Source organism: Narcine bancroftii, chromosome 8 (genome assembly GCF_036971445.1).
Source record: "Narcine bancroftii isolate sNarBan1 chromosome 8, sNarBan1.hap1, whole genome shotgun sequence".
NCBI lineage: Eukaryota > Metazoa > Chordata > Chondrichthyes > Torpediniformes > Narcinidae > Narcine > Narcine bancroftii.
Window position 1 is genome coordinate 154782301 of NC_091476.1, and position 25183 is coordinate 154807483.

Sequence of the window (25183 nt, forward strand, 5' to 3'; positions counted from 1 at the left end):
CTGTGCTGAGAAATTTCACCAGGTCCGTGTCATGGTCCTACTGGTCATGGCCGCAGATGGTGAAATTGTCGCTTACAGTTTATGCCTGTCTACCATCTGATCCATCTCCCTTTTGAACCTGAGACTCCGTTAGCAACTCCAAAGGGGACCCTGAGGAAGTGATAAAGCCTGCCATCTGCTTTGAAGGCAGAGTATTTGCAGTCCCCTGGGCAAAGGGGGTGTTGATGGTACACCGATTTCAGATCAATTTGTGAAGTATACTTTGTGCTGGGCTATTTTATTGATCATACCGGCTATCCAGAGGAGGGGTGAACCGGTTGATCATCTGGCTGTAATCTATCACCATGTAGGGTTTGCTTCCGCTCCTGGCTACCATGACCTGGGCCCGCCATTGGCTCGAACTGGGGGCTATGATCCCCTCCGCCAGGAGTCGCTGCACCTCGGACTTTATAAATTCTTGATCCTCGGCGGAATCGAGCCTGCTTTTCATTGTGATGGGCCAACAGTCTGGGGTCAAGTTCTCAAATAGTGATGGAGGGGATATGCAGAGGGTAGAGAGGCCACAGGCGGGGGCTAGCTGATGGGGGGAGGGGGTTGCAAGTTAGGCGTGGTGTACTGTTATGGGTGGTGGCGGTCCTCTGAATGCCATCGTTGGACTCTAAAAACTGACTCTGGAAGTCAAAGCCCAGGAGTATCAGTGCACAGAGCTATGGCATCACAAATAAATGAAAGTTATCATAGCATTCACCCCCCACACCGTTAACGTCACTACACAGTACCCCCAGATCTCCATGGATTGGTCCTTTGCGGCCATAGAAATTGTGTCATTTGTGGGTCTGACAGAGAGAGTTTCTGGGGAGTGTCCAGGTGGATAAAGCTCTCTGTGCTCCCACCGTCGAACAGGCAGCTCATCCTTTTTTCAGTTTACCTCGATCTCCATCATCGAGTGGGGGATCAGATGAAGTCTGTACTGGTTCAGGGTGACGAAAACCAGGATCGGGTTGTGGTCATGCTGTCAGATAGGAGGCCCAACCAGTAAGATGGCGGCCTCTGTATTGACCATGTTGTCGCTTCGGAGGAAGGAGGAGGAAGTGACATCGACCAGGCGGTGGAAGTGGAGATGATGTCACTCAGGAAGGCGGAGGAGACGATGGGTAAGATGGCGACTCCCGGATCACACACACAGTCAAGTCATTTGGGGCTGGACGTGACGTCAGCAATGCGCTGCTCAGGAGGGAGGGTTTGGATGACTTACAGAAAATGCCCTTTCTTTCTGCGCCTGAGCAGGTCGCCTCCTTAGCTGGACAGAGTCGTCTGGAGTGCTTCAGCTGGCTGCAGTAATGGTACCTCGGGTTTCCGATCGCGACAGTGGCAGCGGTGGGGCCGTGGCTTGCTATTGTGGAGGCCATCTGTGACACTGGCTCCCAACTTGGCAATGCCCAAGGTCCGCATGTGGAGGACCCATTCTTACTGGTGATCTTGTTGGTGTTGTGTTGGTCCTGGCAAGCTGGAAGGCTCCCTTCAGGGGCAGCTTGTCCTCCTCAAGCAGTCACCGACGAATGTAGTCAGACCTCACTCCAGCCATGCAGGCATCTCAGACCACCTCCTCCACACACTGGGCTACAGGATTGGGGGCTTTAGCAGTGCCCCAGTAGTCTCTCCCCAGAGGAACTTGCCCATGGACTCACTGAGTTGCTGCATCTTCAGCCAGTCGATACCGTGAGTACACTTCGTTCACCTGTGTGTGGTTGAGGTTGCGGAGCTCAGCCATGGCCTCTGGGTAGGTCATGCAGTTCCGGATTGCCAGGTACATTCGGTGACCAACTCTAGCTTGCAGGATCTTGAGTTTCTTTTCATCTGAGTCCACCAGGCCCGCTGCAACTTCAAGGAAGTTTGTGAAGCTGGCGATCCACTGCTCATACCGTTTGGCAGCTCCGGGTGTCTGTGGATTGATTTCAAGGCTGTCGGGTCTCAGCAGCTTGTCCATCCCGTGTGGAAGATTAATGTGTATTAAATTGATACACACTATCAATGACTCTGAAGACTGAGTGAGGAATGATAGGCTTTAATACACGTTAGATTTCGGCCGTCCCAACTCCATGTGCTAGAATGAATGGAAGGGGGCAGGGAGGTTGACCTTTATGGCCAGGTCACTGGGGGAGGGGTTACAAGGGAACGAGTCATCAGTGGGCTGGCCAGCCACTAATGTACAGAGCAGCAGCAGTACATATATATATATATCACTACAAAGGCCTCACCCCACAGCACAGGTTGCTTCTGGGGACCAGTATGATTTGTGAGAATTCCATTGGTGAGCACGGCTCTTGCTGGGTCTGGGGCATTGACAGCTTCTAACCAAAGTTCAGAACAGGGGCCTGAGGAGTGTAACATGAATGCCTCCAGCTCAGGTTAACTGTTGGAACGGACAGGAGACCGTGTGGCTACAGGGGCGATGGAGTCCATAAGCACTCAATGTCTTTTAAGGGATGCTCCTTTGGATCTCTTTCATGTCTTGATAGTCCAGTAGAACCTCTTTGCGTGCCTTTACATGGCAAGCAAAGGAAAAAGATTTCTGTGTACCTGAAAATAAATAGAATCTTGAATATTTGCCCTAGTGATACTAAAAGAAAGATGTTTTTATACTGGGATAGAGTAAGATTTGAAGGAGACATTGCAACATGTGGCATTCCCATGTCCCTGATGTGTGCATTATATAAACATTATTTTTTGCACTAACTTCAACTGAGAATATTTATTTATCTAACCTTGATTATATTTATTAACTCTTTCTCAGTCTCATGGTGCATTATACCAATTTCAGAATCAGAATTTATTGTTCTGAACATGTGTCGTAATATTTGTGTTTTGTGGCTCCATTATTTGGCATTGCAGGTGCAAAACTTACATCCATGTACGATTTAAGAAATAAATAAATTAGTCTAAAAGAAGAAGAAAGTTACGTAGTGTCTGCGATTCATTGTCCATTAAGAAATCTGACGGCGGAGGGGAAGAAGCTGTTTTGTACCGTTGGGTGTTTGCCTTCAGGCTCCTGCACCTCCTTCCTGATGGTAGCAGTGAGAAGAGGACATGGCCTGAGTGGTGAGGGTCCTTGATGATAGAGGCTTTTTTTCTTGAGACGCCATTTCTTGTAGCTGTTCTTAATGGAGTGAAGACAAATGCCCATGATGGTGCTGGCCAAGTTCACAACACTCTGTTGCTTTTCCTTTCCAGTGCATTGGAACCTCCATACCACATCGTGATCCAACCAATCAGAATGCTCTCCATGTTACGCCTGCAGGAATTTGTGTCTTTGGTGACATAACGAAGTATGTCACCAAAATAGTTTATACTATTATTGTTGGTTTAACTTATGTACTGTGTGAATGTAGCATGTAAGAATGTCAGTGCATCTGTACAATGTACGGGTGTAAATAGTCAATAAACTCTTATTCTAATCATATTCATAGATATTAATAAAGTGATTGGAGGTGGTGAATCACACAACTGCTGTTTGCGCAACAATGATAGCAATAAAAGAGAATTCAAATAATCATTCCTGCCAGAGCGCACCTAGTATCTGAAGCAGGTTTTTAAAAGGCATTCCTTGAATTTATACATTATAAATTCTATCATTCTGTTGACTGTAACAACATTGTTGTGGCTGACACAGTGGCACATCTTGTCAGACTACTTTCTCACAGCTCCTGTATACCAGGTTTGATCCAGACATGTTGTACTGTCTGTGTGAAATTTGTACATTCTCCTTGTTGACTGCATGCATTACCCCTGGGTGCTCCAGCTTCCTCCATGTCCCAATTGTTCTGGTTGATTGTTTACTTGGCTTCTGTAAATTGACCCTGGTGTGAACATGTAGGCAGGGTTGCCAGATTTGGTGCCAGATAATTTTTAAAAATCTGTAAAAAGCACCAACAAAACCAAAAAGAGCCTAAAAATCTTCTAAAACTGCCAAAAAACAGCCAATCTGCCACCAACCAATTCAAGAAGATGCCATATTTTTGCCGTTTGGTGCAAAAGGGGACAAATTTGGGAACCGTGCATGCAGGTAGGATTGAAAGGGGTTAATGGGAATATGGGCAGAATAGTTTGCAGGGAAAGTAGAAAAATGGGAATCTCTATGAACCAGTCTGAATGTAATGGGCTACAATAATATCCTATGTCATGTGGAATTAAGATAAAAATAATAGCCAGGGAATATTGTGCTATTGGTTTTTGGCCATTGATTCTTCTCCCATCTAGCAGACAATTGTTCTCTCTATTAAATTTTATCATGACATCAAGCACAATCCATTTCATACAAAGCTTTTTCAAATCAGTGTGCATAATGGAGTCACTGATTGCATTTCCAGCAACCTGGGTTCATTCTGATCTCCCTAGCTGTGTTTTTGGAGTTTGCAAGTTCTTCCTGCAAACATGCAGATTTATCCTCAGTGCTCCAGTTTCCTCCCATGCCCTAGAGATGTGTGGGTTGGTAAATAAACCTCTGGTGTAGTGGGTATCTGTTAGGGTGGTAAGAGAGAGTAGGTTGTTGGGTGAATGAATAGGATTGATGGGCTTGCACTGAGAGCTAGCATGGAACAGATGGGCCAAAGTGCTGCCAATTACATTGTTGAAAATATATTATTAAATATATTTATATTCATCAATTACTTCCATTCTCATTGAACTATTTATTTCAAAGGAGGTGGCCTTCCTTGTCCAGTTCTAATTGGGTCAGTTTGGAGACAATTCCTTCACTTGTATAAGTTTTAAACAATTTTGGTACATTATTGAATTCTGTTGTGCTCCATTTGCAACTTATTGGCTTATGACTCATCCTTAGTTACCCAACAATGGTTAATTAGTGCAAAAAAAACAAAGTGCTGGAGAAAGGAAATTTCAGATTTATTGTCAGAGTACATACATGACATCACATGCAACCCTGAAATTCTTTTTCCTGTGGGCGAGGCAGAATTACCACTTATTGGTAGGGCAAAAAAAACTGCACTCAATTTACACATGTAAACAAATAAAGAAATGTAAACAAATTGATGGTGCAATACAGAACAAAAAAAATCAATAAAATACAAAAGTAAGGGTCCTTAAATGAGTCCCTGATTGTTTGTTGTGGAGGAGTCTGATGGTGGAGGGGTAGCAGCTATTCCTGAACCTGGTGGTGTGAGCTCTTTCCTGATGGTAGCAGCGAGAACAGAGCATGTGCTGGGTGGTGTGGATCCTTGATGATTGCTGCTTCTCTCTGATGGCAGCATTCCCTGCAGATGTTCTCAATGGTGAGGTGGGTTTTGCCTGCGATGTCCTGGGCTGTGTTCACTACCTTTTGTGGGGATTTTCACTCAGGGATATTAGTGTTCCCATACCAGACCATGATGCAGCTGGTCAGCACATTTTTCACCACACATCTGTAGAAATATGCCAGGTCTTCCAATGCCATACTATTCCCCTGATGAAATAGAGGCACTTTCGTGCTTTCTTCACGATGCCATCAGTGTGTTGGGACCAGGAAAGATCCTCCGAGATAATGATTCTCAAGTACTTAAATTTGCTCACCCTCTCCACCTCTGTTCCCCAAATGATCACTGGATTGTATATCTCTGGTTTTCCCTTACTTAAGTCAAAATCAGCTCCTTGGTTTTGGTGACATTAAGTGCGAGGTTGTTGTTAGGTACATCATTCGGCCACGTTTTTAACCTCCCTCTATGCTGACCCATCACCCCTTTTTATACAACCCACTGCCAAGATATCATCAGTGAGTTTGTCGATGGTGTTGTTGTCTCGAGCCACAAAGTCATACATTAATAGTGAGTAGAGCAGGGGGGCTAAAAGCAGAGCCATGTAGTGCTCCAGTACTGATGGAGATTGTGGAGGAGCTATTTTTATCAATCCTCACTAATTGTGGTCTGGAGGTGAGGAAATCCATGATTCAATTACACAAGTCTTGGAGTTTGTTGATCAGTTTTGAGGGAGATAATGATGTTGATTGCATCTTTGCAGTCCAGATGTTCCAGGGCTTTGTGCAGAGCCAGTGAGATGGCATCTGCTGCAGACCTATTGCTGCAATAGGCGAATTAAAGTGGACAGTTGACATTGAGGGTCAAAACAACTCGATTCCAGTACTACATTCTCTTGTGGTTAAATAGTTCTTTTCTTGAACCATCCATGAATACTTAGCCATTGTTTTTCATCTTTCTGGAATACTTAGGCCAGCAAATGAAAACTTTAAAAAAGTCAGATGGTTGAAAATCTGGAAAAAAAATGGAAACTCCCAGTAGGTGAGACAGCATCTGTAGAAGGAAGTGGTTCTTCCCTCCAATGACTAACTGAAGGCAATCTCTTGTCCTAACCATTCCCATGAATCCTTCTCAGTGACTTTATATTCGATTTCTGAGTTACATGGTGATTTTTCTCGTTTTGCTGGGGGATGAAAGGAGAATTGATTCTTTCCACGTTTTATGGAACCCCAATTGATCTTTAATCATTCATTGAAATAAGATCATGAGTGCATTGACATGCACATTGTACAATGTACATGTACCATAAATCCTTACTTGCTGCAGCTGAACTCATCGTAGTAAACACAAAATATTAACAGCAATCGTTGTGTCAAAAAAGTGACTTGCAATAGTGCAGCTAGTCCATGATGAGTGTACCAAGGGGAGGTTCAAGAGCCTTTGAGAAGAACGTGGTTGTCGGGTAGCAGCGAGAAGTTGTGACCAAAGGGACCCAACAAGACACGGGGTCGACAACTTTCGCTGCCACCTATCATTGTTCGACGGCTGAAAGTCAACACTCTCTCCCACTCCTGCACCCGCTTTCTGCATCGTTTTTTTTCTTCCTGCCTTTCTTTCTTCTACCTGCCCGTTCCGTGGTTACTCTGCCAGGATCTCAGGGGCGCACCTTTCCACCAGGATTGGGAGTGGAATCAGCCAATGAGAGAGCCGCCACCTCCTACCTGCGAGTGACGAATGGACGGAACGGGCTGAAGTTTTGGTGAAAGTTGCCAGAGGCGTAAGCGCGTCGCGACCCAAATTAGAGTGGTGGGCGCCTACTGTCGAGTCGATGGAACCAATCAATACCTGGAGCCCACGCAAGGTTTCGCTGTGGTTACAAGGTGAGGTAGGCACTGAGGGAGAGAGAAAAGGGGGGGGGGGAGGGAGAGAGAAAAGGGGGGGGGAGGGAGAGAGAAAGGGGGGGGAGGGAGAGAGAAAGGGGGGGAGGGAGAGAGAAAGGGGGGGAGGGAGAGAGAAAGGGGGGGAGGGAGAGAGAAAGGGGGGAGGGGGAGAGAGAAAGGGGGGAGGGGGAGAGAGAAAGGGGGGAGGGGGAGAGAGAAAGGGGGGGAGGGGGAGAGAGAAAGGGGGGGAGGGGAGAGAGAAAGGGGGGGAGGGGGAGAGAGAAAGGGGGGAGGGGGAGAGAGAAAGGGGGGGAGGGGGAGAGAGAAAGGGGGGAGGGGGAGAGAGAAAGGGGGGAGGGGGAGAGAGAAAGGGGGGGAGGGGGAGAGAGAAAGGGGGGGAGGGAGGGAGGGAGAAAGGGGGGGGAGGGAGGGAGGGAGAAAGGGGGGGGGAGGGAGGGAGGGAGAAAGGGGGGGGGAGGGAGGGAGGGAGAAAGGGGGGGGGAGGGAGGGAGGGAGAAAGGGGGGGGAGGGAGGGAGGGAGAAAGGGGGGGGAGGGAGGGAGGGAGAAAGGGGGGGGAGGGAGGGAGGGAGAAAGGGGGGAGGGAGGGAGGGAGAAAGGGGGGAGGGAGGGAGGGAGAAAGGGGGGAGGGAGGGAGAGAAAGGGGGGGAGGGAGGGAGAGAAAGGGGGGAGGGAGGGAGAGAAAGGGGGGGAGGGAGAGAAAGGGAGGGAGGGAGAGAAAGGGAGGGAGGGAGAGAGAGGGAGGGAGGGAGGGAGGGAGAGAGGGAGGGAGGGAGGGAGAGAAAGGGAGGGAGGGAGAGAGGGAGAGAAAGGGAGGGAGAGAGGGTGGGGGGCACAGGGGAGGGGAAGAGGTGGGGGAGGGGTGGGATGTGGTGGAGAAAGAGAAGGGGACAGGGTGGGAGGGGGAGATGGGTAGAGAGAGAGAGAGAGAAGTGTTGGAGAGGGGGAGTGTGGGATATGGGGAGAGAGTTAGGGAAAGGGGGAAAGCAAGGGAGCTGAATGGAGGGAGTGAAACAGAAAAACGAACAGGGAAGTGTGCATGGTTTCTTTCATCAAAAATATATTTATTATAAGAAAACCAAGTTGTTACAGAGTTAACATTTGTAATCCATTGTACCCTTGGAGATCATGCATAAAGAATAGTAAAGAAATTTACAAGGTTTGTATTGTATAAACCACAACCCTCCCTCCAACTCCCCGCACCCCATATTCCTAAATCAGGTTTGTAACCTGACGCTTTTTTATTTAGCAAGCCTCCAAGTTTGGATCGTTGATGTTGTTTATTATAAACATGTGCCACTGTAGGAATAATAGGACCAAACCTAACACATTCCTTCCAGACAAAATTGATCATCTTGACCAGGACTGGCATTTTCACGTTCCAGTCTCTCTTCCACACTTCAGCTTTGCATTTTATGGTCAAGCAGAGTAGACCAGATGAGATGATATGGTTCAGTTCCTGAAAATCATTCCAAACTCAAACTGTTTGTCAGTTGGCAATGAACAAAAATGGTATGTGTAGGAGAGTGAAGAGGAAAAGGCCACTTTGGATCTGCAAAGATCTGGCATGATCTGAATATACAGAGTGGTATTCCAGGTTGGGGCAAGTGGCTGATTGGCCTTGATGTTTGGCCTTGCAATTTCAAGGAGCCCTAGTAAAATAAAGTCACTGGAAATAAACATGTGAATGTACTGACTGGAGTCATACCTTGTATGAAGGAAGATGGTCATGGTTGAAGGTTAATCATGTCAGCTGTTGGCTTAACCCCTCAACAGCTTCAAAAAATTTGCTTTCTTGCCCTGTGAGAACTCCAAATTGGGGATATTTGTTAACTCTCTACCTTCAGCAAATTGAGAAGATGACCACTGCAAAACATAGCACTGGAAGAACTCAGCGGGTCAGGTAGCATCCATGGAAAACAATAGTCAGTTGACATTTCAGGCTGAAACAGCATTAATAGGAAGAGCAAGGGCCAGGAAGATGAAGCTGACTCCCTATCACCTTCTCAAGGAAGGTTAGGGATGGACAATACAAGCTGCCTTGCCATCATGCCAAGGTCCTGAGAGTTCATAAATAAATAATGGTTTTGAGCTCATTTCACTGGAACAGTCTGTTTCTCTATGTAGTAATTCCTCTGAAACTTTGCTTTGGCAGAAATGTGCCATGTTTGTGGTGTGAAAGTGCAAGATACAATGATGCTTGACTCACATACCACTAAGTATTCTCTATGCCACAGGTGCTCTGTGATTAGTAAAGGATTGCTTCAGGTGGTATGTGAGTGGAAAGAAAAGTTTGAAAACCACTGTTTTAATTGTCCCTAATTGACTCGTTGTGTGCACGGTTTCATAACTCCAAAGGAAATTGGTCAATGACAATTCTTTTCTCAAGCCAAATATTTCTTTTACCATTGGGTCTAGTTCTCAACTTTTTTTTTCCCCCACTCACATAGCACCTGAAGTAATCCCTTACTAATCACAGAGCACCTATGATATAAGAATTACTTCAGGTGCTATGTGAGTGGGGGGAAAAAGTGCAACCAACTCCCCAAGAGATTTGATGGCAGTCTGAACATCAGTTGACTATGAACTCAATGTAGCCATTGGCTGAAAAAAATTTGTTTCATTCTGATTATCATTGCTTGGTTTCCCACAGCCATTCGTTCCATCATCTAAACAGATTAAACAAATCAAGAGGATGATAGATATCGAACCAGCCAAAATTATCCGGGATGGAGCAGTGCCTTTCATTGGCACCTAATCAATCGATCAAAGCATTAGTATATGGCAGCAGAATTTGCCACACATAAGGTACATTGTGGCAACATGCCAAGTCTGCTTGAACAGTTCTTCACAAACCTAGGCCACCTGGAATGGCAAAGGTCGCAGTTGCTTGTGCATTGTCACCTCGTGAGTGCCTCTTCATATCTCATGCTAATGGGGTTTGAATGCATTCCTTTATCATTTAGGGGTCAAAATTCTGAGCTTTCTACCTCATAGCATCGGGGAGTATCTTCATCAGAAAGACTGCGAGGGTTCTTCATTATTACCTGAGCAATTAAATACTCGAGTAAATCACGAAATTCTGCAAATGTAATGATCGAATTAAAAAAGACAATGCTGTAGAAACTCAGCAGGTCAAACAGCATGCTTTATATAACAAAGATAACTAACGTTTTGACCTTGAGCCCTTCATCAAGCAGAATGTAGAATAAAATGGTGACAGGGCAGGGGGAGGAGCACAGGCCCACAGACAAGTGGTATTAGATGGATAGAGGGCATGCGAGAAAATGGCAGAGGGAGTATAGCTCTGTGAAAGGGGTGGAGAGCTGGAGGTAAAGGAAGAGAGGGAGAATGGGGAGTGGTCGAGCAGAAAACACAGAAGTTGGTGTTGATGCCATCAGGTTGGAGAGTATCCAAATGGAATATTAGGTGCTGCTCCTCCAATTTACAGGTGGTCCTGGTTGGGCAGTGCATGAGGCTGTGGACAGACCTATTGGCTCCAGAGTGGGACTTGGGGTGCAGAATTGAAATAGTTGGTCACTGAAAGATCTCTGTCACTCGCGGACAGAGTGAAGGTGCTCAGCAAAGTGATCTCCCAGTGTGTGTCCAGTCCCTCTGATGTAGAAAAGGCCACAATGGGAGCATTTTATTCAGGAGCCTACCTACACTTTGTTCATACCTTGATGAAGGGTTCAAGTCCAATACATTGGTTACGTATCTTTGTGATATAAAACACTCCATTGGACCTGCCGAATCTCTCCAGCATTGAGCCAGCTTTGTTGGTGATATCTATATATGGTGTTGTGAAGGAAGAAAAAGCTGGAGCAGATCTTGTGTGCCAAATTTAGGATACATGTCCTCCTGGCTGTGAAAGCCTGATGTGGACATCTCATACAGAAGGTTAGGTGACTGGCAGAATGCAGTTTTGGCCACATAATTGTCTGGGAAGAGGGAAGTTGGAAGAGTAGTGGCAGTGGTGGAGGACAGTGGATATAATTGGAAATACCACAAATTTGAGGTGTTTTCCAAAGAGTTTCATTTAGAAAATGTGCATCTTTGCAGTGATTGCTGCACCCTCTAAATATAAGAAATGAGTGGTTAGTACTGCCAAATTTATAATTAAAATGAAGGATTTAAAAGTTAGGATGACAGGAGTCTTGCCACCAAATCTTTTACCACACATGCATCAAAACTGCGGGGACTGAGTGGCTCAGTGCATCTTTGCGAGGTAGTGCCAAGTTTCTGGAGAAATAAAGGTTTGAAGAATAGCAAGATCTTCTGGCTTCCTCCTCCTCCTCCATTGTTTCCATTCTCCATCTTCATAAGGGATCTGAGTTGCTAAGGATTGTACAAAGTTCACTGTGTCAGTAAGAACATAAATTACATTTTTAACATCCTTAACTTCCAACATTGCAGGAACATTACATGGCCTTTTCAAAATGTGTCTATTCAATTGTGTGGATATACAACACCATTTCTACCTTTGAAAATATTTAACCTGCATTCTGCACCATACCATCTTTTGTCAGCTCTGTAATTTGCTCTACTGGTGATTCTGTTATGTATCTATAGTGTCGTGTATAAATATTAGAATATAAAACACAGGCATTGGGTTCTTTAAGCAGATGATAAAATTAATGTGGTAGCAATTGTGCAAGTGAATGCAAAACTTGAGTATTTCAAAGTTTCCCAATAGCTAAAATATCAATTGCATCCTTAATAATTTAAGGAGAAACAGGAAGTTTATTATAAGTTGCAGTGTCTTTAGGAAGCTTTTACAGACACTGTTTTGTCCAGGTGTCTCCTTAAGTTTCTGAGATGTTCAGGCAATGCTTCATTAAAAAGAATTTATCACAAGCTGCCTGACTAGTCCTTCCTCCTCTCACTGCCTATACCACTCCACTCTAAATTTTCAGAAGGCACCATGAAACCTTTGAAGATCCTTTGAAGAAGAAGATTAAGCCAATAATTGGACAAAGTTTTTTTTTTGTGTACATGGTGATGGAAGAGCAGCCTTATCCATCAGATTTTATGAAACTAGACAATGCAAATTAAAGTGTTTAGGTGTAAATGTTGAGCAAGCAAAGAGAACCTGGAGGGAAGCAGATCAGGCCATATCCATGGAGAAAATCGTTTTGAGTCGGGAACTTTATCGAGACTGAGGGGAAGAGGAGATAGCAAGCATTTAAAAAGGAGCAGAAAGGTGAGAGAAGGGACAAGAGGTAGTGGGATACTAGGCAAATGATAGTGGGAGAGGAGAAGAGACAGGTGGGGTGGATTGACTAGGAAAAATGGAACAGTGGAAGCAGGTCGTAATGGGGATTACCAGAAAGTGAACAGATAAGATGCTGGTTGGGTTTTAGGTTCGCAAGGCAGTTTATATTTGGCCTCACCCTGACAATGGATGAGGCCAAGGACAGGCATGTCTTTGTGGAAATGGTAAGAGGAGTTATAATGGCTGTCAACCGAGAGATCCAGTTTATGCCTGAGGACAGAGTGTAGGTGTTTGGCAAAGCAATCTCCCAATCTGTGTTTGGTTCCACCAATGTAGAGAAGGTCCTATCAAGTGCACCAAATGTAGTTGACTGGGTTTGATGAGATGCATATGAAAACTTGCCTCACCTGGAAAGTTAGCTTCTATCCCTGGATGAAGGTTGGGGATGTGGAAGCAGATGTAGGCACAAGCTTTGTATCTCCTGCAGTTGCAGTAGAAAGTGCCAGTAGGGTGAAGGGTGTTTGGAAAGATGAATAGGGAGGGAAGAACAAGTGGAGAATGATGGAGAGAAAGATCGCTGCGAGTAGCCTGTCTACCTGGGTAGCCTAAAACTAAAAGGCATGAACATTGACTTTTACAATTTCAGACTTTTACAATTCCATCTTTGCTTTAATGGTTCACTTGTTTCCTTGTACTTTATCTGTACCCTCCTTTCTCTCCTCCACTTGCCCATTTTGCCATCTCTCCCATCTTCATTAGTCCAGTTTCCTATTGTATTAGAACTCCCATCCCCACCCTTTAATGCATGCTATTTCTCTTTCCCACTTTGATCTCGAAAAAGGGACCCAACTCAAAATGTTGTTTGTCCATTTCTCTCCATGGATACTGTTTCCTCCACTTTTGTTTGCTCAAGGTGCCAGCTGCTGCAGTTGTTTTTTTTTCAAGCTGTAAATGTTCATGGTGTCTATCAGAAAGATGTTTTGATGAAGATTCTGGCATTTTTTAAATTCATTTCTTGTATAAGGAACATCTTAGTGATGGCAAAATAAATATCCAATCACGGCCCAATATTGCTATTGAATAATACAAATTAACCTTGTTTCTCAATTTTATTCTCATTTTTATTTTCATGACCAACTTCTGGAGACAATTTAATTTCATAACTCAAATTGGTTTTTCTCCTTCTCTGCCACACTCATAACTAAGACTGAGAATTGTGTGATAATTCACAACTCAGGCAAATGAAGTGAGTCTTCTTGTTAAAGTGCTGGAGAATATGATTTTTGGTCTAACTTGTACAAACCTGCCAGCAGTGAATATTTTCAAATATAGTTGAAAATATTCACTGCTGGCAGGTTTGTACAAGTTAGACCAAAAATCATATCTATTCACAATTTGAATGACTCCTAGAGCCAGCAGTCACCAAACTAAAATACTGTTCGGGCAAACTTCTAAATCATCTTGTTTGCTGAATGATCCCAAAGTGTCTTTTAAAGTGATGTAACCTTCGACATTCTGCAGAGAATGCTTTGATATCAGTTGATCCTTTGAAGTGTAAATTCGCTGGAACTCCTCCATTTCTGCTAAAGTCATCTGTGTCGGGGTTTATGCTTGCAGATCCTTTCTGCAAGATTATAGATCAATTTTACTGAAATCTAGACATCCTTGTCATGAAGAAAGCAAAATTAACAGCTCATGAATATTTGGGTCAGAGACTGTCACTCGAAAAATTGATTAGTAAAGAAGTCTTCTTTCCCTGAAACAGGGTTATGACTTGTCAAAAATAGTAATGATTGGCATCAAGCTGACAGTTCCACACCACATTTCACAATGCAGAAATGGTTTTTTCTCAATTATTATTTCATTTTCAATTTGTCCGACCTTCCTATTATTTGCTTACTTATCATAACACACTGAAGAAGGCCATTAGTGTTCCTCTGGTCCATGTTTGCTTCCCAATAAAGAAATCCCATCAGTGCTGTTTTCCCCCCCTTGTTTCCCTATAGTTCATCAACTTTCCTTTAATTCTTGTTGTCACATGTTTGCACAGAGGCATAATTTTCTCGACCAATCAACCAGCACATATTGGGATATGGAAAGAAACCAGAGCATTTGGTGGAAACTCACACGATCAAAAAAGGAACTTACAAACTCAAGTCTAAAGGATCAAAAATAAAACAGCCATACAACATTTCATTTTCAGATATTTCTCTCTTGTATTGATATAAATTTGATACAAAAATGATTCTCAGAGGTCCCCACCATCCATTAAAAACAAATCTTGGGCCAATTTAATTCACAGCGTATGATGACAAGATGGTAGATGAGTGCACAGGATAGAGTGACAGTAATGTGGCCAAAAGTATCTTGGATATGGTATTGAAGATGTGCCCTATAAATAGCTGCTCCTCTGTTCTTCCAATACAGATAAAGCCCTGATCTACTTGATAATATGGAAAATTGCCTAGATGTGACCTATCAACAAAAGCCAAAACAAATGCAAGAGGTAGTGTCTTTAGGAAACACTACCCCGTTATCTTATTCGTCATTATCAACAAAGTGAAGATAGCAGCAGGCACACAAGAAACTGCAGATAATGGAATCTGGAGCAAAGTCCAATCCGCTGGAGGAAGTCAACAGGTTGAGCAGCATTGGTGGGAGAAAAGGAATTGTCAACATTTTGGATTGGAACCCTTTGTCAATACTAGGAGTACAGAGTGTAACAAGGACAGGTTAGGAGGGGTTGCTCATTCATTCTTGGTTTGGGTAAAAACATAATGCTGGAGAAACTCATCCGGTCAAACAGTGTACTTTATATACCAAAGATAAAGATGCATAACCCACATTTTGAACTTGATGAAGGGCTCAAGCCCAAAATGTTGATTATGAATCTTTGTTATATAACAGGGGTGGCCAAACCGCGCACGGTTCGCAAGCCACATGCGGCTCTTTGACACGTAATGTGCGGCTTGCAGCAATATCTTGCATGCGGGGAGGGTGGCTGTCAGCGGGTCGCCAGCTGACTGTCAACAGCCTGCCCGCTGCTAGGCACCAATAGTGCCCCCCTCTCACCCTGAATCACCATTAGGGGCAGCTTACAGAGGCCAATCAACCCATCTAGCATTTTGGACATAGGAGGAAACCAGAGCACCTGAGGGAACAGCACTTTTGCAGACACATATACCGCACCAGGCACCACTCGAGATTCGTCGGGGATAAATATATGCTGCTTTCAGGTGCCTGGGGGAGCGCTCGGAAGTGGAGAATATACCTCCCCAAGATGGGTTGAGTAAGTACACCTCGGGGACGGGTTCTCTGCTTTTAGGTGGCCTCCTGACAGCCACATTCGGGTATTTTAGGCGGCTTTACATTAGGGTATCTCATTGTCGATCCTTGCATCTGATGAAATGGTGCAGCCGAGATAGGTAAACTGGTTGACCGTTTTGAGTTTTGTGTGCCCGATGGAGATGTGGGGGGGCTGGTAGTCATGGTGGGGAGCTGGCTGATGGAGGACCTCAGTTTTCTTCAGGCTGACTTCCAGGCCAAACATTTTGGCAGTTTCCGCAAAGCAGGACGTCAAGCGCTGAAGAGCTGGCTCTGAATGGGCAACTAAAGCGGCATCATCTGCAAAGAGTAGTTCACGGACAAGTTTCTCTTGTGTCTTGGTGTGAGCTTGCAGGCGCCTCAGATTGAAGAGACTGCCATCCGTGCGGTACCGGATGTAAACAGCGTCTTCATTGTTGGGGTCTTTCATGGCTTGGTTCAGCATCATGCTGAAGAAGATTGAAAAGAGGGTTGGTGCGAGAACACAGCCTTGCTTCACGCCATTGTTAATGGAGAAGGGTTCAGAGAGCTCATTGCTGTATCTGACCCGACCTTGTTGGTTTTCGTGCAGTTGGATAAGGCAAATAGCGCCTTTGGAAGACTACACAAAAGAGTCTGGAAAAACAACCAACTGAAAAACCTCACAAAGATAAGCGTATACAGAGCTGTTGTCATACCCACACTCCTGTTCGGCTCCGAATCATGGGTCCTCTACCGGCATCACCTACGGCTCCTAGAACGCTTCCACCAGCGTTGTCTCCGCTCCATCCTCAACATCCATTGGAGCGCTTACACCCCTAACGTCGAAGTACTCGAGATGGCAGAGGTCGACAGCATCGAGTCCACGCTGCTGAAGATCCAGCTGCGCTGGATGGGTCACGTCTCCAGAATGGAGGACCATCGCCTTCCCAAGATCGTGTTATATGGCGAGCTCTCCACTGGCCACCGTGACAGAGGTGCACCAAAGAAAAGGTACAAGGACTGCCTAAAGAAATCTCTTGGTGCCTGCCACATTGACCACCGCCAGTGGGCTGATAACGCCTCAAACCGTGCATCTTGGCGCCTCACAGTTTGGCGGGCAGCAACCTCCTTTGAAGAAGACCGCAGAGCCCACCTCACTGACAAAAGGCAAAGGAGGAAAAACCCAACACCCAACCCCAACCAACCAATTTTCCCTTGCAACCGCTGCAATCGTGTCTGCCTGTCCCGCATCGGACTTGTCAGCCACAAACGAGCCTGCAGCTGACGTGGACTTTTTACCCCCTCCATAAATCTTCGTCCGCGAAGCCAAGCCAAAGAAAAAAACATTAGGGTATTATGGCGACCTGAAAGTGGCTACCGATAGAATTAGTGGGTGTGGCTTGTGATTGCTATGACTCTCAATCATCTCAAGTTTATGGTATGAGGCTCTTGTGTTAAGCAAGTTTGTCCACCCCTGTTATATAAAGTACACTGTTTGACTGGCTGAGTTTTCCAGCATTGCATTTTTACTTCAACCATGGTGTCTGCAGACTTTTAATTCTTGGTTTGGGTTGTAGTCAGTCTAAATGAGGAGGAGAGGGTGCATGCTCTTGACATCAATGCAGTATTTGACTCTGTCATACTGAAGCCTTGATACAACAAAGTCAAGCAAAAACTGTTGACTGAATTCATACTTGGCAAAAAGGAAAATGGTCATGATTGTTGCAGGATACAACAGCATGGGCTTGTGAGGCCCAGACATCTTTAGCTACCTGAAAAGACAATGCCCTCCAAAATGAGGTCACAAAGGGAAAATTAAATAATATTCAGTTTGTAACTCCTGACATAATTCATGCCTTCCTGAAGCAGAATCACAGCAAGATACAACCATGGGCTGGTAGCAAATAACCTTTACAGTTACAAAACACTAGGCAGTGCTCATCTACATCAGGGGAGAGGATCTTGCCTCACATTTAATATTCGATGGGATTACCATTGTTGAATTCTACACCATCAAAATTGTTGACCTGATCAAAAATATGACTGGATCAACCATTGAATTTCCAATTTCGGGTACACCCTACCCAAATCCAGTTCCATTGTTTCCACCTGTTGTTCCCATTTTCTTAGCCTATTCCAGTACTTGTTTTCAACTCACCCCACCCATCCATCTTCAAATGATCTCTGCCCTTGCTCCCCTGCCTGTTTCTCCTCTCCCATTTGTTTAGTATTGTATTTCCTCTTGGCTCCTTCGCCCACTCTTTATGTTTGCTGTATTCCCTCCCTACCTTTATCTTAACCAATGTTAACTGTTTGTTTTTCTCTGAGTCGCTCCAGCTTCTCATCATTTATTCCATCCCATAAATGCTGTGCCAACCAACACCAGGACAGAAGCTGTGTATTCTGCAAAACGTAACATGCCTCTTGACTCTCCAGAGTCTTTTCACCATTCATTAGGGCCTTGATGGAATACCTCATATTTGCTTGGATGCATTGAGTTCCAGGAATAATATCCAGGATGAGATAAATATCTTGATTATGTATTACACTAAATATTAATTTACCCCACCACTCCAAAGTGCAGTGTCGTATCTTATCAAGGCTCTGCACCATCCAGAAAAATGAGACCAGTAACTATAAGAAGAGTGCTGAATTTGCCCATTCTGAACTCTTGTCAGCATTGTGAGTGCCGTCACCAGAAAGCCTGCATTAGTCAAAGTAAATGGCAGTTAGGAATGCAAATTAAACACCACCCATATTGGTGGCATCCAAATCCAGTAACTGCTCAAAAAACAATTCTGCTCCCAGCACCTCCTGCACACCGAGCACAGCTGACATCCCAGGTAAACATAATTAAAGGGCACGTTTTAACTTTTCTACGTGCACAGGAAATTCAGATACATAAAGGTGTGCTTTCTCCATACACAATTCCTTCCATTCTTGAACAAGCACGGAATCTTGGTTTGTAATCTTTTGGAATACTGGTATAATAATCTCCCGGCATGACATTTGAAATGCATCTTGCAGCTGGGTTATGATCAATGTTAAAGACTTGTATTCAAAATCGACTTCATAGATAAACAGACGAGCTCCATTATCTACTGGAGTTGCATGGAGACAAACTATGAGTAGTTCCATTTTTCTGAAACCGAAGTCTGGCTCCTGAGGAAGAGAAGCTGTATAATCTCTGAGACAGGATTTAACAACAGACCGATTGAAAGGTTGGCCCACCATTACTTGAATCAGAGGCTAATTTATACCTCTAGAGGGATAAATAATTGAACACAAACCATAATAAGTGAAAAATAGAACATGGCTTACACGAAACAGAGCAAATACCTTTCCTGATTCAATACACTGACTCACTGCTGGGAAAGATGTCTCTTTGCTTGCATGTTTTCAGGTTGGTAAGTGAGAATACGATTTCCTTTCTTAACTGATTTTTTTTAAATCACTGCCAACAATATTAGATTTCCTGGTGCAAATCACTTGGCATTTTATCAATGCATTAAGTGCACCCCTGGTACATTAGAAATTGTCCCCTAAGAAATACAGGAAATCAGTTTGATTATCAGATTGCCTCAGCAAGGAGACATTTTTTCAAACAAGGAAAATTGTTTGACCTGGAGACTTGTATCATAAATATTTATACACAAGTTGGCTCCTTTTGTATTGTGCTCTCCAATGAGTCCAAAATGAGCAAATAATTGAGTGAGAGTGCAGGGCAAAGGGAGGGCTGAGGACCCACCAGTGAGGAAGAAATGGCAAAATATTTCCAAGGTAGGAAGATGTAGAATTTGGAAGGAAACATGCAAGTGCTGGTGTCCTCTGTGCCTGATCTCCTGTTTCTTTGTGGTAAAAGTTTTGGGTTTGGGAGGGTGCTATCAAAGTAGAAGTGAATGAATGAGATACATTTTGGAAGTGTGCATACTGTAGACACTGTGCTGGTGTTGGAATGCCTACCTCGTGTCTTCAGTGGAATGCCTTCAAACAAGCACAGAAATGCTGGAGGAACTCTGCTGGTCTCACGGTGTCCACAGGAGGATCATTTGGGCACTGGCTGAGTTCCTCCAGCATTTCTATATTTTGAAAGATTTTGGGCTGTCAAGAGGTGATTTGCTGCTGTAGGATATCCAACCTCTGACCTGTGATAGCTACAATATTCAAGCAACTGGTGTAGTTGAGCTGCTCAATGATGTCATAGGCATGTTGACATTGGGGTTCTTGGGGATGGTCATGAATACCAAGCACAGGTGGTAGACTCTTTGGAGGTGGTCATTGCCCAGCACCTCTTGTGACTGAATGTTGCTTGCTTCTTAGTAACTCATTTCTGAATGTTATATGGGTGTTAGAACAGAGAATGTTGACTTATTTAATGTGATTCTTTTACCAATGTGTCAGGAGCCCTGATTATATCCAGCCAGGACCACCTAGTGCTAAATGCCAAGAGTGAAGACCACGAGTGAATGAAATTGTCATCCCCTATTAGACTTGTGTATTAAAATACTCAAGATTTGGTTAACACAATGCCATTACAGCACCAGCGATCAGGACCAGGGTTTAAATCCCACTCTGTCTGTAAGGAGTTGGTATGTTTTCCCTGTATCTGCATGGGTTCCCCCCCAGGGACTCTAGTTTCCTTTCACCGTCCCAAACATACCAGAGGTTGTAGATTAATTGGATGTCATGGGCTGAAATAGCTTATTACTGTGCTCTATGTCTAAATTTGAAGAAGAGCGCAGAGCCCACCTCACTGACAAAAGACAAAGGAGGAAAAACCCAACACCCAACCCCAACCAACCAATTTTCCCCTGCAACCGCTGCAACCGTGTCTGTCTGTCCCGCATCGGACTTGTCAACCACAAACGAGCCTGCAGCTGACGTGGACATTTACCCCTCCATAAATCTTCGTCCGTGAAGCCAAGCCAAAGAAGATGTCCAAATTTAAACAAATAAATAAAACATTTTGGAAAGATATTTTTCAAACATTATCGGTGATTCTTAAGGTTAAATTGGAACCTTGCTCTTTTTGGATCATCTCAAGATGATGACATTTTATTGACTTTGTGAGAGATGAGTAAAACTAATATGAAAATATGAGAGATGAATAAAGCCAGTATGAATAGGATGAGGATAGATAATGGAATGTAGGAAGTAAAGTTAGTCTGAATAAGATAAGGGTCTTCTAGCCTTTTAGACAGAATTAGCAAGTTCTGCATATAAGAAGTTAGTAAGCCCTGAGAGTCAGGAAGGTGTGAATAAGGACAATGACATGATGGGACACCGACAGGATTAACCCCCCCCCCGGTCCTCCAAGTTCACAGAAACAGCACGTAGGCAGACAGGATTGCCTAATGCCAAACTCATCCAGGAGGCAGAAGAATGTAAGGTGGAGGGTACTTCTATACTGAAATAAACTGTATAAATGTTGGGTGAGACCCAGTGTGGGTGTGTGTTCCCAGGGTAAGGGGAAAGCACCCAACTTTGCATTGTTGTATAATAAATGTTCTTTGTTCTCAATTTTTGTCTTGAGCAAATTCTGTGAAGGTACTTCTGTTTCTCACAACTTCAACTCAAAAACTGAATTTTATCTTTTACTTTATTGATAGCCAGAAATGCAATTTTGATTAAATGGGAAGAGAACACACCACCGACAATAAAAATATCTTAAAAAGAAAATTTAAATTTAAAATGTAAATTTAAAAAATAACTGACCCTTTCTTAGTAGTTAAATATAATTGCGTATCTTGAGTTATTTTTCTAAAATAAAGAGGAAAAAATGTTTAAAAGACTCCATAGGTCATCCATTGTCAGTGGAAAGAGAAACAAAGTTGATGTTTCAGTTCAAAACCCCTTAATTAAAATGAGGATTTTGCAGGGCTACCAAGGTGATTCAGCTGTTTATGAAGCTATTTTACTGATGGGTTAATAAGTGCAATGAGAGAGAGAAAACACAAATACTGAGCATGTCAATGCTGTGAATTGTTTGTCAATACAGTCCTGAGACCCAAAACCATGCTGGAAATATCCTGTTGGTCTATCCATAGCTTCCTCCCTACCAGAGATTACCAAGAGTTCAACTCTTTCTCATCTATTTCCTGCACCTCTGCTTTCACAGCTTCTTTGCCTCAGCCACAATAAGGAAGGAGTACTATTCGCACTGTTATCCACCTGTGATATTGACTCCATTCTCTCCACAAATGTAACAGATCTGGCAGATATCTCCAAATATTTTCCATTTGGTTTCATTTATCTTCAATATCTCTAAACTGCATTTTGCAGCCCTCTTTTTTTTTTCCTTTCTGTAATTGTCATCTTTAATCATTAGCCAGACAGTTCCATTAATAGAGGAATCACCTCAACAAGTGAAACATGAAAGTCTGCAGGCACTGTTAGTGTCGTAAAAACACACAGAAAAGCTGGAGGAACTCCTCTCAGTAAGCCTAGCTTCACCCTATCAGATAATCTCATTGTCCTATCAATTAGGAAATGTCCAGATGAGCATTTGAATCATGAAGGACCAGAAGGCTGCTGACCAAGTGCAGGTAAATGGGTGAAGTATAGAAAGGCACTATAAGTGACAGGACAAGGTGATATAACTCTATGGTTAATTCTGTGCAATCAAACTGCAGTTGGCACCAGGATGTTTTACAACTTCTGTTGGATATTTTATTTCATTAAATGTATGCCTGCATCCAATGTTTGCCTACTGCTGTTTTGCACAGTCAGCAATAATGACAATATGCCAGTAAACAGGATGGAAGGACCTGTATTGAGCAATTTGTGATAAATCACCATGCAGTCGAGATACCACAGCAAATTGTTTATTGTCAAGTTTAATGGTGCTTATTTCGAATTGTCAAACATCACAGAAGAAGAAAAAAGAATAGAGTGTGTTGTCGTATACACAGTGAGGCTGGGCAAGGGTGACCTGGAGTGCACTGAATGTGCACTTTTGTACATTATGGGGGGGTTTCCATGCTCTGAGGATGAACTGCATTGGACCCTGAGGTGGCAGGCAAAAAGATGCAGATGCTGAAAATCTGCAATAAAAACCAAAAATTCTGTAAATGTCCAGCAGGCCAGGCAGCAACTGTGAAAAGAGACACAGTTGAAAAGTCTTTTATTGACCATTTCTCACTTTTTATGTTGCAGGTATGTTAAGTGGTTGAGGACAATCTTTAGATTAAAGTGGCAATGCAGGTCCTAGTCATTTGATTATATGCAAAGTTCTACCCTGCTCTTTGTGTGGTTGTATGTGCAGGTTTCCTGTACTTGGTGTAGGCTAGGTTACTTCAGATTCTGCCTGTTGTGTTCCATAGGCCTGGACAGTGGCGTGCAAAAATATCCATTTGACCAGTGGCAAGTGAATGGGGAGCAACTTTTGCGATTATCACAGCTGAACCTGGAGGAATTAGGTGTGAAGCAAATTGGGCACCAGGAGCTGATTCTGGAAGCAGTGGAGCTACTTTGTGCATTGGTAAGGAACACTGGACGACCAATTCTATTCATTTTGTACCCTGGTGTAGACCGCTGCGGCCATTGGCTGCTCTGTGCCTGATGCAATCGCATTGCAACCACTGTACTTGCAACAGTGCACCACATGTGCGTGAGCACCTTGAGGGTGCATTAGTTGAATCGAGGCGCGCTCTCTCTCTCTTCCAGCACCCCCACCCGTTTATCATGTTGGGTTCTGTACAGTGATGTCTTTTATTTGGTTTACCTCACCAGCCATCTAAGCATACAATAATGAACACCTGACTTAAGATTGTAACACATCATATCAGTCAGTCACCAAATTGCTCAAATTTCCAGTGGCTGATTAACAATGCTTCCTGACTGTGCTGACCTATAATGTTTGATAATTTGCAGCTGGATTAGTTTGATCTTTTAATGAACAGTTCAGCATGAAACAGAGGAACCACCGACCGTAAATATCTGTGTGGTTTCAGGAATTTTCTGGTTGGAGATGATCCCCTTCTTCTGACTTTATTTTGTACCAGTTTCATATTATCAGTAAACTTGGATGGCTCCAGAGCATAGATAACCATACATTTTGGCTGGGTTACTTGCAGGCAACACTTTATTGTTTCCTAAATAAGCTTACCAGTTAATTCTTCACCTCACAACCTCTTCTATTAAGGTGCTTTTTGACTGTTTCACAGTAAACTCCTATCTACAACCATTGGCCTTGTTTAAGATTTAGGTTGTAAATCCTTTCAGACCTAGTTGTAAATCATGATGTGCTAAAGCAGTTCCGTCTAATTTGCCAAATGTAATCAACCCATTGTAAAGCTTTGCTGATCTTAAACTCTGTTATTCCTGTTGTTGCACTTTTGCAGGATGCTTTCAAAGTACAAATAAATGTTTTGTTTCGCTAGAGTTTAAACAGGTTGATTCCATTTTGTGAGATTGTCTGGGTTTTGCTATACTAGAGATGAAAGAGCTCCTCCCGCAAACCTGTAATCACCATAACAAACTGAAATTCATTGTGGACTCGGCACTGGAAGAACGGATGGGGGGTGGGGGGGCTTCTTGCTTGCTTTAAATGAGTGACTCTGGGCATATGATTACTTAATACAAAACTGCCCTCAAATCTTGCTGAGTTGAAATTACTGTTTCCATCAGCAGATGTGCTCAGTATTGATAATTTGATTCTGCCCTGGTTACTGAAGTATCGGAAACATTGACATACTTGAAAATGACTTGGGTACAAATCATTGGATGCTACCAACAGCAACCAGGGGAATGTATACCAAGAGTTCCAGTGAACTTTTATTACATAAGTTCCTTCAAATCTTTGCTTCCAGTTTATATATTAACCAGTTTGGGCAATCTTTATGATTTGGAGCTCTGATGCTGACTAGCATTCCAATGAACTGTGAGCCACCAATCCTAAATAAATAAAATCATACAGAACTTTTACGGGCCCTTCCAGCCCACAAGCCTGTGCCACCCAAATACACAACGTAACCTACAACCCCTGTACGTTTTTTTTTGAAGGATGAGAGGAAACTCACACAGACATGGGGAGAATGTACAAAGTCCTTACAGACAGCGCCAGATTCGAACATGAGACGCTGGTGCTGTAATAGCGTTGTGTTAACTGTGCCACCCAACTGTTTCACTAATTGTATGGGAACAAATATTGTTGTTATTATGTGGGTGTTGAATGTTTCTGGAATGATGCTTGATTCTTACATGGGCTTTTCTAGGTGAGTTTCTTTCTGAATGATTTTGTCTTCACTTTCAGACCTATGACCTTGAGACTGAGAATCTTAAGATTCTGATGGAGAAGCTGAGAGCTGTCTCTGGAACCCTTCAGTCCTTTATTGTCAGTCGGAGGAAGGTCACCCCAAGTCCACAGAGAACGTCTGGAGACCTCCTCTGCTGTGTTATCGATCTTCTTCAAATCACCAAAGCTATATTTTCCTGGCTAAACAGGTGCTCATGTGAATTAATGTTTTGGATTATTACTAATGGTTACAAAGACATTTTATTGGTAAAAAGAAGGAAGTAACTCTTCCCACAGCTTGGG

General features: G+C 43.6%; 1 protein-coding gene and 1 long non-coding RNA gene across 5 annotated transcripts in view; both read left to right on the top strand.

Annotated features, from left to right (window-relative positions):
- The window catches only part of LOC138741414 (uncharacterized), a 45042-nt gene extending 41734 nt beyond the window's left edge, over positions 1-3308 (top strand). Inside the window, exon 4 of the long non-coding RNA XR_011343491.1 lies at positions 3232-3308. This is a non-coding gene — a long non-coding RNA (uncharacterized lncRNA). The remainder of the gene's footprint in view (positions 1-3231) is intronic.
- A 3619-nt stretch (positions 3309-6927) lies between these two features.
- cnksr1 (connector enhancer of kinase suppressor of Ras 1) overlaps positions 6928-25183 on the top strand; it is a 79542-nt gene continuing 61286 nt past the window's right edge. The window contains exons 1-3 of one of the 4 annotated variants that reach the window (XM_069895459.1): positions 6928-7126; positions 22968-23125; positions 24899-25089. In XM_069895459.1, the coding sequence (XP_069751560.1) occupies positions 7075-7126; positions 22968-23125; positions 24899-25089 (401 nt within the window). In that variant the 5' untranslated portion in view covers positions 6928-7074. The remainder of the gene's footprint in view (positions 7127-22967; positions 23126-24898; positions 25090-25183) is intronic. The other 3 variants (XM_069895458.1, XM_069895457.1, XM_069895460.1) reach the window with 3 other exon arrangements.